Genomic DNA, 16,785 nt, shown 5'->3' with positions numbered 1-16,785 from the left:
GAGGGGCACCAAAGCTTGTTTTCTGCCTCCACAGGCAAGGAGTCTGTCAGGAGACGTTCCGTAAGACTTGGAGTTACAAGACTGGAGCTTAGAAGGTCCATGCCCAAGGCTGGACCCAGCCACAGTCCCGGGCAGCCAGGCTCAGGGCCTGGGAATCAAGGCAGCTCGGCCCTGGGGCTCACTGCTGGGTCAGCAGGCTCACACTGGGGGTCAGGGGAACGGGATCTGAGGTACTGGCCTTTGCACATCAGGTGCTGGCATGTCAGGGTTCGGGAGACAGGCCTCAGGATTCGAGGGTACAGAGCCCAGGGCCTGGAGAACTAGGGTTTGGGGTATGCAGGGAACAGAGCCACGGGAGCTCCCCGGTTACAGTTCGGGGTTCGGGCCTTCGGTGACAGAGCAGGGCACTCGGCTTGAAAAGCTCAGGTACCGGGTGTACGGGTTCCACGTGTCTGGCGCTAGGAACCCGAGGATTCAAGTACTGGGGTGCAGGCTCCTGGAAGTTTGGAGGCTCGGCTTTGGCCTCGGGGAGGCCCCGTGCATCTCGCGCCACTGGCCAAGTGTGCTTCGCTCAGGGCTGCGAACCCCAGACGGCCCTGCAACAGAGTTGCGGTCTAGCGCGGGCACGGTGGTCCCACGCGCGCCCGGGGTGGGGGTGGGGGTGCGGGGGCGGGCCCATGAGAACCGAGGAGGAGTGGACCGGGCCTGGGAGAGAGGGGTCTCACGTGTTGCTCTTCCTGCGGCGTAGGAGCCAGTAGCCAAGCCCAACCAGGGCCACCAGCCCCAGGCCTCCAAAGATGATGCCCAGCAGCACCGCGTAGCTCCGTCCTGGAGAGGTGGTGGGCTGTGAGTGCGCCTAGCAACCAGGCGCAGGCGTGCGCACACGTGCGCGTGGGGCGGGCTTGGGGCGTGGGCGCGTGGGCGGGGCGAGGCAGTGTGCGTGGGCAGGCCAGGGGCCGGTGGGCGGGGCTAGGCCGACTGATGGGCGGGGCTAGGCAGTGTGCGTGGGCAGGCCAGGGGCCGGTGGGCGGGGCTAGGCCGACTGATGGGCGGGGCTAGGCAGTGTGCGTGGGCAGGCCAGGGGCCGGTGGGCGGGGCTAGGCCGGCTGATGGGCGGGGCGAGGCAGTGTGCATGGGCAGGCCAGGGGCCGGTGGGCGGGGCTAGGCCGGCTGATGGGCGGGGCGAGGCAGTGTGGGTAGGGCAAGGACTTGTGGGCGGGGCTTCTGGTGGGCGGGGTGTTCTCACCTGGCTGGCACGTGGGGGTGGGCCAGGACCAGGTGCCGTCAGCCTGGCAGGTGCTGGCGTCTGCCCCAGCCAGGCTGTAGCCGTTGTTGCAGCGGAAGCGGACGGTGGAGCCCACCAGGTACCTCTCGCCCTGCTTGAGTCCGTTGGCAGGCGGGGCCAGCCAGCCGCAGGACACCACTAGTGTAGGGGCGGGGCGCAGACATCGGACCTGAGCTCGCGCCTGCTGCCACCAGCCTGGGGGGCCGTGTCCCAGCGCCAGGCGCCCTCCCCCTCGCCCGCGCCTTCCCCCCAGCCCCGCCCCGCTCACCGGGCTGCAGGCTCTGCACGCGAAGCCGGTGCTGCATGTGGGCCACTCGCGAGGCGTTGCCCACGCTCAGGCTCCCGGTAGCCGCCACGTCGAATTTGCAGAAACTGTCGTCCCCACACAGGTCAGCTGCCGCACTCGCCTGGCTGGGGCTCGCGGAGCTTTCCTCGGGGAAGAGGGGCAGGAAAGTGGGGTCATGCTTAGGCCGTTCCTTGAAGTTTTCCACCAGGAACTTGGAGTCGTAGGTGAGCAGGGAGGAGGCATTCTGCACGGCCCCTGGGAAGACAGCATCAGGGCTGGCGGGTGGGAGGGTCTGGGGGCTCCCCGCACCTCCACCAAGCCCTTCCCAGGGCCGTGCCCTCTGTGCTCCTGCCTGTGGCCTCTTACAGTCAGCCCCGAACCGGAACAGTTCTCGAGAACTGGTGCTGGGTGGCAGGACCTCCCCACTGCGCAGGGTGAAGTCATCGGTTGGGTCGTTGTTGAATGTCCCGAGGAGGCCCTGCGTGTGGGTCAGGAACTTTTCAGGCAGCAGGACCGCCACACTCAGGAATGGCCCTTGGAGGCTGATCTCCAGGCCGGCCTCTGACGTCAGCATGACTGATACTCTGTTCCCAGCGGCTACCGACAGGAACATACCTGGGCACACGTGGAGGTGGGGTCAGGGTCGCCCCTGTGGGCGCTGGGCTCTGACCCCACAGCCTTGGGATGCGTGGGCTAGCACCGTGGGCTTCAGGGCCAGGAGGGAGTCCCCAGGGCCCAGCCTACCTTGACACTCCCCCACCCCGGGTGGCGGGTCTGAGTGCCCAGGCCCTGAAGGGAGCTCCCACACCAGGGTCCTGTGAGGGGGGGACTGGCTGTTGGCCCTCACACCCTGACTCCACCCTGCGCCCCCTTCCCTTCCTGCCAGGACCCCCAGATGGGGCCCCCAACGTCCCACTTACCCTTCAGGTCCATCCAACGCTGCTCCGCAAAGCTGAGCACCTCCTGGTTCAGCAGCACCTGCAGGACCCCCGCCCCGTCCCCCAGCCGGACCTCTACCACGTCTGAGTTGGCCTCCTGGACGGCCACCGCAGTCAGCCCCGTGCCTCGGTCCTGAGAGCCTGGGATGATGGGTGCAAAATGGGGTCCACCGGGCTCAGACTCCCCCTCCCCAGGAATGACCCTGTGCCCCCCAGAGCCCCCGGGGCCCGGCCTCACCCTCTGGCGTCACCCTGGTCTGGGTCCGCGCCTGCACCCGCAGGTCGGTCAGCGCTGCCTCCAGCAGCACGTACTCGCCACGTCCGTTGAATGTGAAGTTGGTGCCGTCGAAAGTGACGAAGTGTGGGTCCCCGAAAGCGGAGGCTGGGGGGATCGGAAGGTGAGGCGGGTTGTCCTGCCTCTGCCCTGGCCAGCGCCCGCCCAGCCCAGCACCCACCCAGGCGCGGGGGCCGGTAGCTGCGGCAGTCGCTGGAGGGCCGTCTGTTCATGTAGCGGAAGCACTCAGGTGCCCAGAGGCAGCAGTGGTAGAAGCTGATGACGTCGTAGATCCAGTGGGAGAGGCCCGGCACGCGGGGTGGCACGCGGTAGGGGGGTGAGCCCCAGTCGTGGCCGCGGTCCGGGGTGCTGCCCCCGGTGGAGTCAGCAGTCAGGAGCTGCGTGCCATCCGCAGTGTAGCAGCACTGCTGGCCCGAGTAGTACCGGGGGCTGCGGGCACAGACGGGTCAGGACGGCCCTGGGTCTGGCCCCGCCCCTCCCGCGCCCCACCCTCCATCTCAGGCTCACCTGGCTTGCACCGAGCGCACGCAGTGCACAGCGCCCGGGTGGTAGGTGCACACGCTGCCCTGCTCCAGGTCACAGCCGTAGTCTGTCTGCAGAGGGGCTGGCGGCTGTCACCTGCACGGGCTCGGGGCTCCGCCATCCCCTACCCCTCCGGGGCCTCGGACCCCCAGCCTCACCTCCCAGGCCTCCCTCTCCCCTCCCTGTGATGCCTCCAGTAGCGTGGCCCTTGCTGGTGGGGGCAGCCGGCCCTAGCCTGCCCCTCACCCACTCCCCGTCCCTGTCTGGGCTGGGGGGCTCACGTGGAAGCGGCCGGAGTCAGCCCGGGCCTGGGCCAGGGTGCAGGGGCAGTCGGGCAGCTCCTCCAGGAATGTGGGCAGCTGGTCCTCCAGCTCCTCCCAGGCCAGGCACTGGTTTCGGGCCCAGGCCACAGGGTCCATCCGGAAGTCTTCACCCAGGTGCCAGGCCAGTGCGTGCTCGTTGCTCCAGATCGCTTGCACATCCCTGTGGGGGACGCACGCATGCTGGGGGCTGCCCTCCCTGCCCCAGCCCTGGCCCCGCCCCGCCCCGCACCCCCTCTCCCGTAGGGCAGCAGACAGGCCCTGGGCTCGTCCTCCTGGGCGGTCCTTACGGCTTCCCTGCGCTGTGTCTGCTGTCCACGATGCGGAGGGAACCCACTTCCCATCTCTGGAAGTTCTGCGGGGCAGGTTTCGGCGTGAAGGTGAAGGAACCGGAGTTGTGGATGTTGGTAGCCAAGGAATATAGGTATGACCACGCTGCTGCCCACTGCTGGGAATACGGCTTCCCTGAGGGGTTGGCAGGGGGAGAAGGCCTCATCAGCCCCGGGGCCTGACCCAGGAACCCCGGGGGCACAGGTGGAGGTGGGTGCCACAGACAGATGGCCCCCACACGAGGGCCTGCCCTGCTGGGGGAGGGAGCCAGGCCAAGGCCTGCTAGTCCTCCAGGGGCTCTGAGGATGGGGCGGGGCACGTCTTTCCTATTTCCAGGACAAGCTGTGTATCCAGGAGCTGCAAACGTCTGCACCTCCTCCAGCCCCCCTCCAGCCTTGGTACCCAGGCGGCCACTCCTCCCTGTGCCGCTCGAGCCAGCTGCCCTCTCCTGCCAACACCTTCCGGCTCGAAATCCCTGGCTGGATTCCCCCCACCTGGAATCTCCTTTCTCCCATGTCCGTGAGCTCCAGGCTCCCGGTGGGGGTCGGGGCATGACCCCTGCCGGCCTCACCCGTCTCCTCGTAGCCCCACAGCTCGATGGTGACGGTGTCCGAGGGCAGGGCCGAGGTGTTCCAGGTCAGGGTGAGGTTGCCCTGCGTGCCAGGAGTGCCGTAGTACTGCCAGCGGGTCTCGTTCACCAGCTGGCTCTTCTCGGAGTCCGACACTTTACTTGGGTGCACTGGCGGGGGGCGGGAGGTGAGCTGAGGGAAGGCCTGGGGCCCAGGGCGTCCAGGGGAGGAGGTCCGGGGCTCTCTGAGCTGTGGGGACGTCCCAAGGCAGTCCCTCGGGAGACATGGTGCCCTTGTAGTAGGAAAGGTCAGGGGCTGGGAGAGGAGGGGCCCTGATCTTTGCCCCCGGGCTGGCTCCTCCCCTCCCCTGGCCAGAGCAGACCCCCCCACAGTCCTCCTCCCTCTGGGCTGGAACCCCTGTGTGGATGCCAGTGGGTGGAGAAAGGAGTCTGGGGAGCCCACACCCGGGGCAGACCTCCAGAGTGACCGGTTCGACCAGATTATCACCCAGGAGAGTCCCTGTGAGGGCACCGGGCCCGGGAGGGTGCGTCACCATCAGGGCTCACCAGAGAGCCAGGTGCCCGAGCGCGGGAAGGAGCGGCCGTTGTTCATGGAGAGCGTGAACGGGATGCGGCCGGACTCGTAGAGCAGGGGCGACACGCAGTGCACTCGGCCAGAGGCGTCCACGTAGCCGTGGGTCTGGATGCTTTCCTTGAAGCTGGAGGGGCGGAGGGGGTGGACAGGCTGGGCCTGCGGGGGCCGAGCCTCTCCAAGGCTCCCAGCCTCCTCCCAGGGAACGCATCAGGCCAGCAGCCCCAGCCCTGGGTCCTGGGGCCCCACCCAGCCCACCAGGGGGTGGGCCCCAGAGTGCCCCTCGGGCGCCTCCCACCTGCAGATCACGCTGTCAGCGGGGTTGGGCCAGTTGAGATGCCGGACCACAAAGTCCTTGCCCCCCATCATGGAGCCAGAGTAGGGCGAGATCTCCAGGCAGAAATCCCGGATGTCCACGCAGCAGCTGGCCAGGCCAAAGCAGGTCGGGTGGCAGGAACATGGCCCGCTCTGGTCTCCGCAGCGCTGGGAGCAGCTCAGCTGGGCACCTGGAGTGGAGGGCGTGGAGGGCCATGTGGCACAGGGTGCCCGCCTCGCTCTCCCCGGGAGCCCCTTACAAGTAGCCCCAGGAGAAAGCTGGCCGGGAACGGCGCTGACCACCACAGGGACACAGCGGAAACCCGCAGGGCTCAGAGTCGGGGGCGGCGGGGTGGGGGAGGTGCTGGCGGTTAATTCTTAGTTCGAGGGCCTGAATGACTGGCTGGAATCGGCGGAGATCTGAGGACATGTGAAATCACTCAGTCGTGTCCAACTCTTTGCAACCGCGTGGACTGTATAGCCCACCAGGCTCCTCCGTCCATGGGATTTTCCAGGTGAGAGTACTGGAGTGGGTTGCCATTTCCTTCTCCGCCTCCCTCCCCGGGCAGACTGGCTCTCAGCATCCAAGTCGGTGTGTTCGATGGCCACAAGTGCCTGACCACCCCCCACATGGGCCGGGAGCTGCGTCCACTCCCTAAAACATCAGTGGACCGGCAGCCTGGAGAAGGACCCCCCCCGCTCGCCGGCCTGGGGTCTGGGAATGTGGCTGCGAAGAGTCCCCTTGGAGGCCCACTAGGGGCCGGTGCCGGGCTGAACTTGTCCCTCTCTCTGCTGGGCATTGCAGGCTTGCCCACCACGGGTTAAGGTCCTGAAGGAGCCTGCCCCACCCTCGGGGGAGAAGGCAAGGGGTACTCCCCTCCTTTTAGGGGACACTTCCGGCAGAGGACTCGGCCAGGCCAGGAGAGGAGAGAGGGCAGTTTGGTGGGGGGGCGCTGTGGGGAGCCGACCCACTGGGGCTGGCCTGGCCACGCGGCTTGGAGGGTGGAGCCCGGGGGATGGTGCAGGCCCCTGTCCCCTCTGGCCCGTCCCAGCCTCCCCCCACCCCCACCCCGGGGCTGGTCAAGGGCCAAGCCTGGGCCTGAGCCACCACTGCGGTCGTGCCTCGCGCAGTGCAGGGCCTGGCACTCAGGAGCGTCAATAAATATTTATTGACCGAGGCTGTGATGGCCTGAGGGTGGGGCAGGAGGCTGAGTGAAGCCCCAAGTAAGATAAGCGGCAGGGGGATGTCGCTGCTTCCTAGGATGGGAAGCTGGCCGGGAGGGGGTTGGGGAACGGGTGAAAACCAGCCTGGCCCGGCCCGGCGGGGGTCAGGGGCCTGGCTCCGGAGTCCAGGGCCTTTCCCAGGACTTCCTCGGGCTCAGCCCACCCTGAGAGGGACCCACTGTCCTGCCTCCAGCTGGCCAGGGGGCCCAGTGGGGCTGAGGGCTCCTCCCTCAGGGCTCGGGTCTCACTCAGTCCAAGGGCTTGGCTGTGCTCACCCTCCCTGGCGACCTCCCTCCCGGCCTGCCACCCGCCTTCTGGCTCCCAGCTAGCTTAGAGTAGGCATAGCCCAGAACACCCCCACCCCAATCCCGACCAGCAGCTCCTTGGCTCTGGGCTCCCCAGAATTTCTTCTTCTTCTTAGCACGCCCCAGGATGGACATGAATCTGAGCAAACTCCAGGAGATGCTGAAGGACGGGGAAGCCTGGCACGCTGCCGCGCATGGGGTTGCAAAGAGTCAGACACGACTGAGCGACTGAACGGCATCAACCCCAGTGTGGTCACAGCCAGACGGATGGACAAGAGTCTGAGCCCGGGGAGGTTCTGCGCTGGGTCTGACTGCAGCAGGCAGACAGGGGGACGGAAGGGCAGGGCAGCGGCATACCTGCAGCAGGACGGAGGCCCGGGCCGGGGACAGTCGCCAGCAGCAGCAGGGCCCAGGGCAGCAGGGTCGGCTTCATGGTGTGGCCCGCGTCTGCAGACGGCGCAGCAGGGGCCGGGAGGTGGCGGGTCAAATATTCCCCAAGCCCGCCCCGCCCCGCGCTGCCGCCCCGCCCCGCCCCGCCCCCCCCCCCCCCCCCCCCCCGGTCCCCTCTCAAAGTCCACAGGTGCCCGAAGCGCCAGCAGGGCTCAAGCTGCCCCGTTAGCACATTCCTGGCCCTCCGGCCCCGGACCCAGGGGAGGGGACCGGCATCCTGAAGCCGGACGTCCGGGGGCAGCCGCTCAGACCCTGGATCCCAGTCCCCACCCCCCACCCCCTACAGACCCTGGATCCCAGTCCCCACCCCCCACCCCCTAGGCCTGCTCAGCCGGGCCACACTCTCGCGGGGAAGGGATGATGCTGCGGTGGGGAGAAGGCGCGGTGGTCCCTGCCATCCCGGGATTCCAGCCCCCGGGGGTCCTGGGCCACAGGCCTCGCACCTCAGCTGCCCCACAGGGAGCTGGGCTTCCCAGGTCCTCCCCACAGCCGGGGTGGGGTGTGGGAGCTGGCACCTTCCTGCTGGTGCCTGCCTGCAGCCTACTGTGTAGGCGCTAGGGGAGGGCCCGGCTGGGCGAAGGCGGAGATGCCCCCGGTGGGTGGAGGGGAAAGAAGGGGGGAGGGGGCGGGGCCGGGAGCCCCTTGCAGGTGAACCCTGGGGGCAGGGTGGGGGGCTGAGGCCGGGACCCTGGTCTCCTCTCCGCAGGGCTCTCTGGGCTGCTGGCGGGGTTCTGGGAAGAAACGAGGTCATCTGTGCTCTCCTGCGGGCCTCTGCCCGGAGCTGGGAGCCAAACAGGAGCCGCCTCTGCCCTGTCACTCTGCGTTTGCATAATCTCTCCCTTGTTCCACACCTCTGTTCTGTTTATGCAGGTGTGGAAACTGAGGCCCAGACGGGGAGAGGCGGCGAGGTCCCTGGGAGAGGTGGTTTCCGGGAGCCTCCAAGGCCAGGGTAGGCGGGGAGGAACCAGGTCGGAGACTCACTCGGGCCCTGCCACCTGGGCCGGGTCTGGACAGTGGTGGCTTCTCAAGGCAACCGAAGGGGACAGGGCCCTGGACCCCTTAGGGAATTGACGCTAGCGGTTGGGGGCTTGGGGGGGGCCCTGGGCTGTGGGAGGCCTCGGGGCCCTGGGGGGTCAGCCAGCCTGGTTCCCTGTCGTGGCCCGACCTGCTGCCCCCCGCCCCCCGCAGCGATCCAGAGAGCCAGCAGGGGTGGGGGAGGGGGGTGTAGCCACAACTGCTAAGCAGATGCTGGGCACCCACAGCACTGCTGGGGCCAGCTGCCCCGGTGGTCCTCAGGTCCCCAAGCCAGCCTGGGGGGGCTGGTACTGGGACTTGCTCCAGGGCCCTGACCATGGCTTGGGGAACACGGACTTGAAAAAATGCACAGCGTGAGAGTTAAGTTTTATTTGGGGCAAAATAAGGACTTTTTCCAATTGTCACGTATGGATGTGAGAGTTAGACCATAAAGAAGGCTGAGCGCCGAAGGATTGATGCTTTTGAACTGTGGTGCTGGAGAAGACTCTTGAGAGTCCCTTGGACTGCAAGGAGATCCAACCAGTCCATCCTAAAGGAGATCAGTCCTCAATATTCATTGGAAGGACTCATGCTGAAGCTAAAGCTCCAATACTTTGGCCACCTGATGGGAAGAGCCATTAGAAAAGACTCTGATGCTGGGAAAGACTGAAGGCTGGAGGAGAAGGGGACAGCAGAGGGTGAGATGGATGGATGGCATCACCGACTCGATAGACGTGAGTTAGAGCAAGCTCTGGTGAAGAAGGAATTCATAGGGCCTGGACTCCATCTTAGGCCTGTTCATGCTGATCATGCTGGGCCACCTTTCCAATGGACTCTGAACTCTGTGTTTCAGATCAGATCAGATCAGATGAGTCGCTCAGTCGTGTCCGACTCTTTGCGACCCTATGAATCACAGCATGCCAGGCCTCCCTGTCCATCACCAACTCCCGGAGTTCACTCAGACTCACATCCATCGAGTCAGTGATGCCATCCAGCCATCTCATCCTCTGTCGTCCCCTTCTCCTCCTGCCCCCAATCCCTCCCAGCATCAGAGTCTTTTCCAATGAGTCAGCTCTTCGCATGAGGTGGCCAAAGTACTGGAGTTTCAGCTTCAGCATCAGTCCTTCCAAAGGAATTCCAGGGCTGATCTCCTTCAGAATGGACTGGTTGGATCTCCTTGCAGTCCAAGGGACTCTCAAGAGTCTTCTCCAACACCACAGTTCAAAAGCCTCAATTCTTTGGCGCTCAGCCTTCTTCAGAGTCCAACTCTCACATCCATACATGACCACAGGAAAAACCATAGCCTCGACTAGACGAACCTTTGTTGGCAAAGTAATGTCTCTGCTTTTGAATATGCTATCTAGGTTGGTCATAACTTTCCTTCCAAGGAGTAAGCGTCTTTTAATTTCATGGCTGCACTCACCATCTGCAGTGATTTTGGAGCCCAGAAAAATAAAGTCTGACACTGTTTCCACTGTTTCCCCATCTATTTGCCATGAAGTGATGGGACCAGATGCCATGATCTTCGTTTTCTGAATGTTGAACTTTAAGCCAACTTTTTCACTCTCCACTTTCACTTTCATCAAGAGGCTTTTGAGTTCCTCTTCACTTTCTGCCATAAGGGTGGTGTCATCTGCATATCTGAGGTTATTGATATTTCTCCTGGCAATCTTAATTCCAGTTTATGCTTCTTCCAGCCCAGCGTTTCTCATGATGTACTCTGCATATAAGTTAAATAAGCAGGGTGACAGTATACAGCCTTGACGTACTCCTTTTCCTATTTGGAACCAGTCTGTTGTTCCATGTCCAGTTCTAACTGTTGCTTCCTGACCTGCATACAGATTTCTCAAGAGGCAGATCAGGTGGTCTGGTATTCCCATCTCTTTCAGGATATTCCTCTGTGTTTAGTGCCTATGAAAACAACAATAGAAGGATAAGACCGCCTCCAGACAGGGGAACCTTGAAGATCGTTTCTAGGTTACTCATAGCCCAAGAGAAAACATACACTGATCACCCTTTCCTCCAGACAGGCCATAAATTTTTCTGTATCTACCGGAGTGTAGCCTCGGGCTTATTGATTATCGGCTAACTGTTTGACTGACACATGAGCTCAGAGCCCGTGACTGCTCTGAGGGTGACTGGGGTTGCATTTTCCTTGGTTTATGTGAGTCTCAAGGAGACTTTGGGGTGGTGGGTTCAGACACGTACACACGGGCGTAAAAGATTTCACAAATGCTGGTCGGGTCCTCGGCCAAGAGGAGACTGCCTCGGGCCCGCCGGTGCGGTAAACTGCAGTCCGCTATCTGCGTTGTCCTGAGTGAGCTTGTTTCCCAGAACGCGTGGCACAACACTGGGAGATGCTGAGGGGCAGGGAGGCCTGGCGGGCTGCAGTCCACGGGGTCGCAAAGACTCGGACATGACGGAGCCACCGAACGACAACCGAGGTCTGCAGCCAGGAGACAGCTCCTCACACGGCTGCGAGAGACCGCCCCAAAGCAGCAGCGGGGAGCCCGCTGTACGTGTGACTTTGCTGCAGGGGAGGCGCGTGCAATCAAGGACGTATTTTTACAGAGTCTCGTGAAGCCTTCGCTGGTCACAAGAAGAGTTGTCACCATGAAGGATTTTAGAGCTTTTCTAGATATGAGGAGGTATAAGAACTGGGCTTATCAAGTCAGCTCCTGAGAAGACCTGTCCTGCCAGTTTCCTGGAGCACAGAGGGCCCGGTTCCTGCTCTCCACCCTGAACTCCTTCAGCGGGGGTTGGAGGTCACTGCTGCAGGGGCACATGACTTAATCCTTGTGGAGGCAGATGCGAGCACCCTTGGTGGGGGCCACTCCCTCACGGTGATAAACTTGACCGTACTTTGGGAGGCATTTCGCAGGCCGTTTGCGACCATTTTGTGCCACTTTGCTAGAAGGGCTCATTCCTGGGTCTGCAAAGATTTTGCAGACAGGCCACTCGATGGGCTGTTACTGGACTAAGTCTGTCAACAGTAACCGAGGACTCTGGACCAGCTGTCTTACCCCGTGTGGGAAGGTCCAGGAAAACCCCCGCCTGTTCTGTCTTGCCATATCTAGAGTTGCACTATCACAATCGTTGATCGCATGCGGATCAACTGCTTCACGTCCCCTAGTCATCATTTTTGTCGGAGGTTCAGTCGCGCATTTGGTAATACTAACACAAGAGACAATAATCTCATAAAACATTCAAAGTACATCTAACACAGCTAGCAGTATTTTAAAGTCACAAGTAAGAATTAAGCCAGGAATTTCCATTAGGTGTAGCCCAGTATATCCTCAGGCCGTCTGACATAGTACAGCTCTATCTTTCAGGGATATTAGCATCAGGCTCCCAGCCTAGTGTTTCCTAGTGTTACTAGGCTGGCTATCCTTAGTATAACTTAACTGCCTCCAAGATAAAGGAGGCCTTAAATCTTAAATGACCACAGCCTGGTTGTTTTATTCCTTGACTGAATTTGCTTGTTACTCTGACTGAGCTTGAGTGACTTGGAGGGAGATCCATATTACGGCTGGGGTCAGAGCAGGCATTCTTAATTGGCCAGCTGAGAGGGTCCCACCTAGTGATATCAAGAGTAGCCCACAGGGGACTGGACTTTCTTCTAGAAAACATTTCTAAGGGTCATCCCGTTAGAGCCTTGGGGTGGAGAAACCCACCAGGGAACCTAGACGTTCTAGACACAGGTGACTGGCCACAACCCAGGACTTGGATCGGTTTTTTAAAACTAGCATAGGATCATGTTCAAGACAGAAAAACATTTGATTTATACGCAAAGGTCTGTGAAGTCAAGACAACATCATAAACGATCATACACGTCAGGTGCAGCGTCCTGGGTGAGCTGCTTCTGAGGTCATCTTCCTCTCGTCCTGGTCTAAGTGTAATTGCCTCTGAGCATCCTTTTAAGGTGAGTCTGACATCGGCAGTGCTGTCTGTAGACCAGGCTGGCGCAGGCGCCTATAGAAGAGGGAATTACTGCAAGGGTCAATTTCCCTTCACTTTCACTGCACATGAGCTAGTTAAGAGTCACTGATAGAAAGCCCTTCCACCCAGGCTGGAGACAGTCCTTTCTGGTATACACAATCCCCTGTTTGGAGGTTGTGGAAATTGAGATTACTGAGATAAGCTTCAGAAATAAAATTTAGAATGTCCTTTTAATCATTCAATTAACTTTCCATTAACATAGCATAACAGCAAGGAACTTATCTGGGAAGTGAGTCAGTAAATACAGACCTCTGTTAACAAAACTGGGATTTAACATTCATTGAAACGTAATCTGTTTCTCTCTAAAATTATTCTAATTTCTACCAAATATATTCAAATTAAAACTAATTTGTTTGCAAAAATAAGTCTGATCTAAAAAAAAAAAACCTTGGCCTGAAAATTTATACAACTATAATTGGTCATAGGGTTTTGCTTTACCGAAATTTTTTATAAGGAGTGTCAGACTGAACTTCTTAAAAAAACAAAGACCTCTCAGGGCCAGGAAGGTCAGGCCAAGAGCTTATCACATGTCTCACCTACATATCGAGGTGAATTCCTCCCTTTACAAGGTTGCCAAAATACCTTGAGATTTTTATACCTGATGGTGAAGTAGCTTACCTAATTTGTCTGTTAAAGCTGCTGGAAACCTGAGAGTTTACAAACTCTGGAGGGAGCCAATAGAGAAAAAAAAGCTAAATATTTCAATTCTGCTTGCAAAAGTATAATTTACCAAATTACTATAAGTCATAATTAGTTTGAAAGGAATGTTTTCCTTACTCCTGTAAAACAGATTCAACCCAGTAAGTTCTGATTACAGTTGATAAAGTAACGGGGTTACTGCTGTGACATACCTCACTTGCAGGTAATAACTAGAATTATGACTGACATTTGACCAGCACCTGTCAGAATTTTAGGAACTCCATATACATTTTAAAATATGTATATTAGTAACATTTGCCATACACTATAGCCCGAGAAGACTATTGCTCATTTGACAATGCTTCCCATGTAATGCAACGTATGAGATTTTAGGATTTGACAATACTTCCCATGCAATGCCACGTATGAGATTTTAGGATTTGACAATACTTCCCATGCAATGCCACGTATGAGATTTTAGGATTTGACAATACTTCCCATGCAATGCCACGTATGAGATTTTAGGATTTGACAATGCTTCCCATGCAATGCAACGTATCAGATTTTAGGATTTGACAATGCTTCCCATGCAATGCATCGCATCAGATGAAGCCAGTCTGTGTCTCTCTTTGGGATGTTTCACTTTCACTTTTGGGATGTTTCAGGAAGGCTCTTTGAAGCACTCAAAGTTAGCGAGAGGTCAAAAAGACTTAGGAAACTTTGCAAAGAATATCAAAAGGGTTTAAAACACTCAGAGATAATCACAGGTCATTGTGAAACAAGTTATTCACTTAACCAAAGTAACAATAAAAGATTTCAAAGGTAAATACGGAGCAGATTACCTAAAAGTAAAGAAATTACAGTCTGTTATCAAAGGCAGTTCAACATGTTAAGAAAACTTGTACCATGCACAAAATTCTTCTCTTGGAGTCCACTTTCCAAAACTTTTCTGCAGACATCACTTAATTTGCCCATTCAAAAACAATCACCTCTTAGGTCAGACATCCTTCCTTTTCCCTTAATAAAATGTGATTCCACTCCTCACGCCTTCTGTACTGAGAACACACATCCTACTTTCTGTAAGCAACCATGGGCTGACCTTTATATTAGCATTCTGTAGACTGGTGAGCGTAAACACCAATGACAATTTCTAAAAAACATTTGCTTTCTCATAGAGAACATCTCAAGAAGGCATCAAACATTCATTAATAGTCCAAAACGCCGTGAGTTTCTCTGTAAGAGGAAGCCAGTTATCAGTGATTAATGTATCATTTTATTTGGGAGTACCCTACCCATTTAAGTAAACTTCCATCACTTAATTTAGCAGAACCCTAGAAATTCAATTTACTAAAATCTGGACAGACTAAAACATAATTACTCTTAGTAGAGTTTATTGAAAAGCTTTAACCCATTTACATTTTCTTTCCTAAAAAGTTTCTTCATATTAAGTTAATTTCCTTGCTGACAAAGTTGTAACAGATATAATGTTATTTTAGGCCGAATGATAGGAGTATACTTAGTCTTATATTTGATGTTGATAAATGCATACATTTCTATATTAATTAGGCCAACAAACTTAAACATTAAATACTAGGTATAATTTAATATTGAATATTTCCCAGTTCATGTGAACCTGAAATTCACTTAGCTTAATTCCTCTTGAACTTAGCCTTTTCTGATTTGTAGGCAATTACTTTTCTTTAGGCCTATTAAATCAGAGCTCACTTACAAATTAAACTTCATTAGAATTACAAAGACAGACAGACACATACAGAGCCATACATTCAAACACAAGAGACCTAGCCTCACTTTCTCAACTTAGTCGTGAATCAGATATCTCAGTATGAAACTCACCAGTATGTAAGAAATATTTTTAAAGGCTTCATTCCCTGTTTCTCTTTCTTCATTTTCATGATAAGGTAAGTGATCCTGGGAGCTCTGATCTCAAGGCAACAGGGATAGAAAATCAGGTTCTCCTCATTAGGACTTATTTCCTCGGGACTTCCTTTTGTTTTACAAGCTAAGTTTCTCTACTGGTTGGAATTAAGCTGGTTGGGACTTGGTTCACGTTCAGCTGGCATTGTGTACTCAGCTGGCACAACTAAGCGTTCATAAATTTTCGTAGCTACCGCCTTTTCTTTCTTTTGGTGGTTCTGAAAAGTTAGTCTAACAAGCGTTAATTGTGTAACTCCGACCAACCTAGACCGTCTTTCTGACCAGAGCAGCTACATCCTCGTCTAAACCTTCTAAAAGGTGGAGTTAAGCAAAGGATGATCGTGCTGATTAGAGAATGATGATTGGGTATCAAGCCAGAGTATTCCTTAAAAGGTGGTTTTGTTCCCTCTCTCTTTACTTCTCCTTTGCTGCGTAAAGGCAGACAGCAGGAGGTGGAAGAGTTGGAAGAGAAAGGAAAAAAATGAGATAGCATCTGACCAAGTAATTCAGATAGAAGAAGATACAGGTAGAGGGAGAGAGTGAGTCAGTGACAGGCCGTTAGCAGCCTTTTTTTGGTTCTGATAGAGTTTTAAGAGAAGTTTCCAGATATCAGTCATCCATTCAGTCTGTTTGATCTTATGGCCAGCTTTTTCTAACTGCAAGAATATAAACTTTGGAATATTAAAGGAAGCCCAACCTGCTCGTTTTAGGTTGGGAATCTCCTTTTAGCATAACTTCCCCAGTTAAGCAGGTACTTTGCAAGTGGAAGTTTTGTACGGACATGACCCTGGCCAAGGTGTGCCCCTTGTGTTGACAGAAGCACCGGGTTGGCCTCTTAGCTGACCACTCAAGATTCCTCCAGCAGAGCCGCCCGGTACCTGTTAACCAGCCCTCACCAGTCCTTTTCACGCAGCTGCGCGGGGCGGGGGGTGTATTCTCGGCCAAGCCCCACCGAGCACCTTTCTACTGGGGGGGTATCCCTGGTGTCTTTTAGCCAGACTCCCCGCTGCAGCATGCCAGCGTGGTGTAGCTGACTCCAGGCCGGGGGTCTGTGGACGAGGGGGAGGGGGCGCTCTGGCTGCACAGAGAGGAGAGCTGGACGGGAGGGCCGGGGGAGGCCAGGACTGCACGGTGGGGGTGGCCGGGTGGGGAAGCGGCGGAGCCCTGCGGCCGGGAAGGGGCCCAAGTTAGGGCCAGCCCAGCACCCCGGGTCCCCGCGTGGTTCCGCCCGTGCTGGGCTGGGGACCCTGGCAGTGCCCAGCCTCTTGGGTGTCTGTCTTCTCAGGATGGGGAAGGGGCACAGAGTGGCCCCTGGGAGGGAGAGGGGCAGCGGGCAGCAGGGAGGGTCTCTGTGCCACCCTGGCCGTCCAGACAAGGCCCCGGGGCAGGCCGGGCCCCTCCAGCACATGCGTGCCCAGAACGGACAGGCTCAGGGTGGCAGGACACGGCCAGCGCCGCCCTGCCGCTGCGTTACAGACGCTTCCCTCTGTGATGGGGGCCCACACTGCTGTCTCACACTCAGCCCACAGGCACAGGGCCGGTCCCGTAGGAGGGGGAGTGCGGTGTGCAAGTGGTCAGTGCAGACCCACGCTCTGGGTTCCCGCCACCCAGGGGTGCAGGCCAGCCCCTGCGCCCAGCCGGACCCTCCTGCACCCTCAGCCTTGTGCCCCGTCCAGGGGTGGGGGCTGCCTTGCCTTGACGGTCCCCGGGGGAGGGGGCCCAGAAGCCCTGGATGGGGACCCTGCCCTGAGGGACAAAGACACCGAGG

General features: G+C 57.7%; 1 protein-coding gene across 1 annotated transcript; it reads right to left on the bottom strand.

The window, feature by feature from the left end:
* Positions 1-7,476, bottom strand: SUSD2 (sushi domain containing 2). Its single transcript, XM_070769932.1, has 15 exons — positions 7,338-7,476; positions 5,435-5,642; positions 5,112-5,263; positions 4,548-4,715; positions 3,937-4,111; positions 3,608-3,809; positions 3,312-3,397; positions 2,965-3,233; positions 2,748-2,891; positions 2,492-2,650; positions 1,938-2,186; positions 1,554-1,826; positions 1,247-1,423; positions 726-828; positions 1-596 (listed from the first exon to the last, which is right to left on the bottom strand). Exons 1-15 carry the CDS (start codon positions 7,411-7,413, stop codon positions 572-574), a joined length of 2,466 nt encoding a protein of 821 aa, XP_070626033.1. The 5' UTR covers positions 7,414-7,476; the 3' UTR covers positions 1-571.
* Between the last annotated feature and the right edge of the window lie 9,309 nt (positions 7,477-16,785).

Source organism: Bos indicus, chromosome 17 (genome assembly GCF_029378745.1).
Source record: "Bos indicus isolate NIAB-ARS_2022 breed Sahiwal x Tharparkar chromosome 17, NIAB-ARS_B.indTharparkar_mat_pri_1.0, whole genome shotgun sequence".
NCBI lineage: Eukaryota > Metazoa > Chordata > Mammalia > Artiodactyla > Bovidae > Bos > Bos indicus.
The sequence above is the reverse complement of the archived record's forward strand: the minus strand, read 5'-3'. Positions and strand labels throughout refer to the sequence as shown.

Coding starts and splice junctions, on each gene's coding strand:
- SUSD2 (XM_070769932.1), bottom strand. CDS start 7,413: ATGAAGCCGACCCTGCTGCCCTGGGCCCTGCTGCTGCTGGCGACTGTC. Junction 4,716..5,111: donor CTCGGGCACCTGGCTCTCTG/GTGAGCCCTGAT, acceptor GCCCCCCGCCAG/TGCACCCAAGTAAAGTGTCG. Junction 2,892..2,964: donor CTACCGGCCCCCGCGCCTGG/GTGGGTGCTGGG, acceptor CGATCCCCCCAG/CCTCCGCTTTCGGGGACCCA.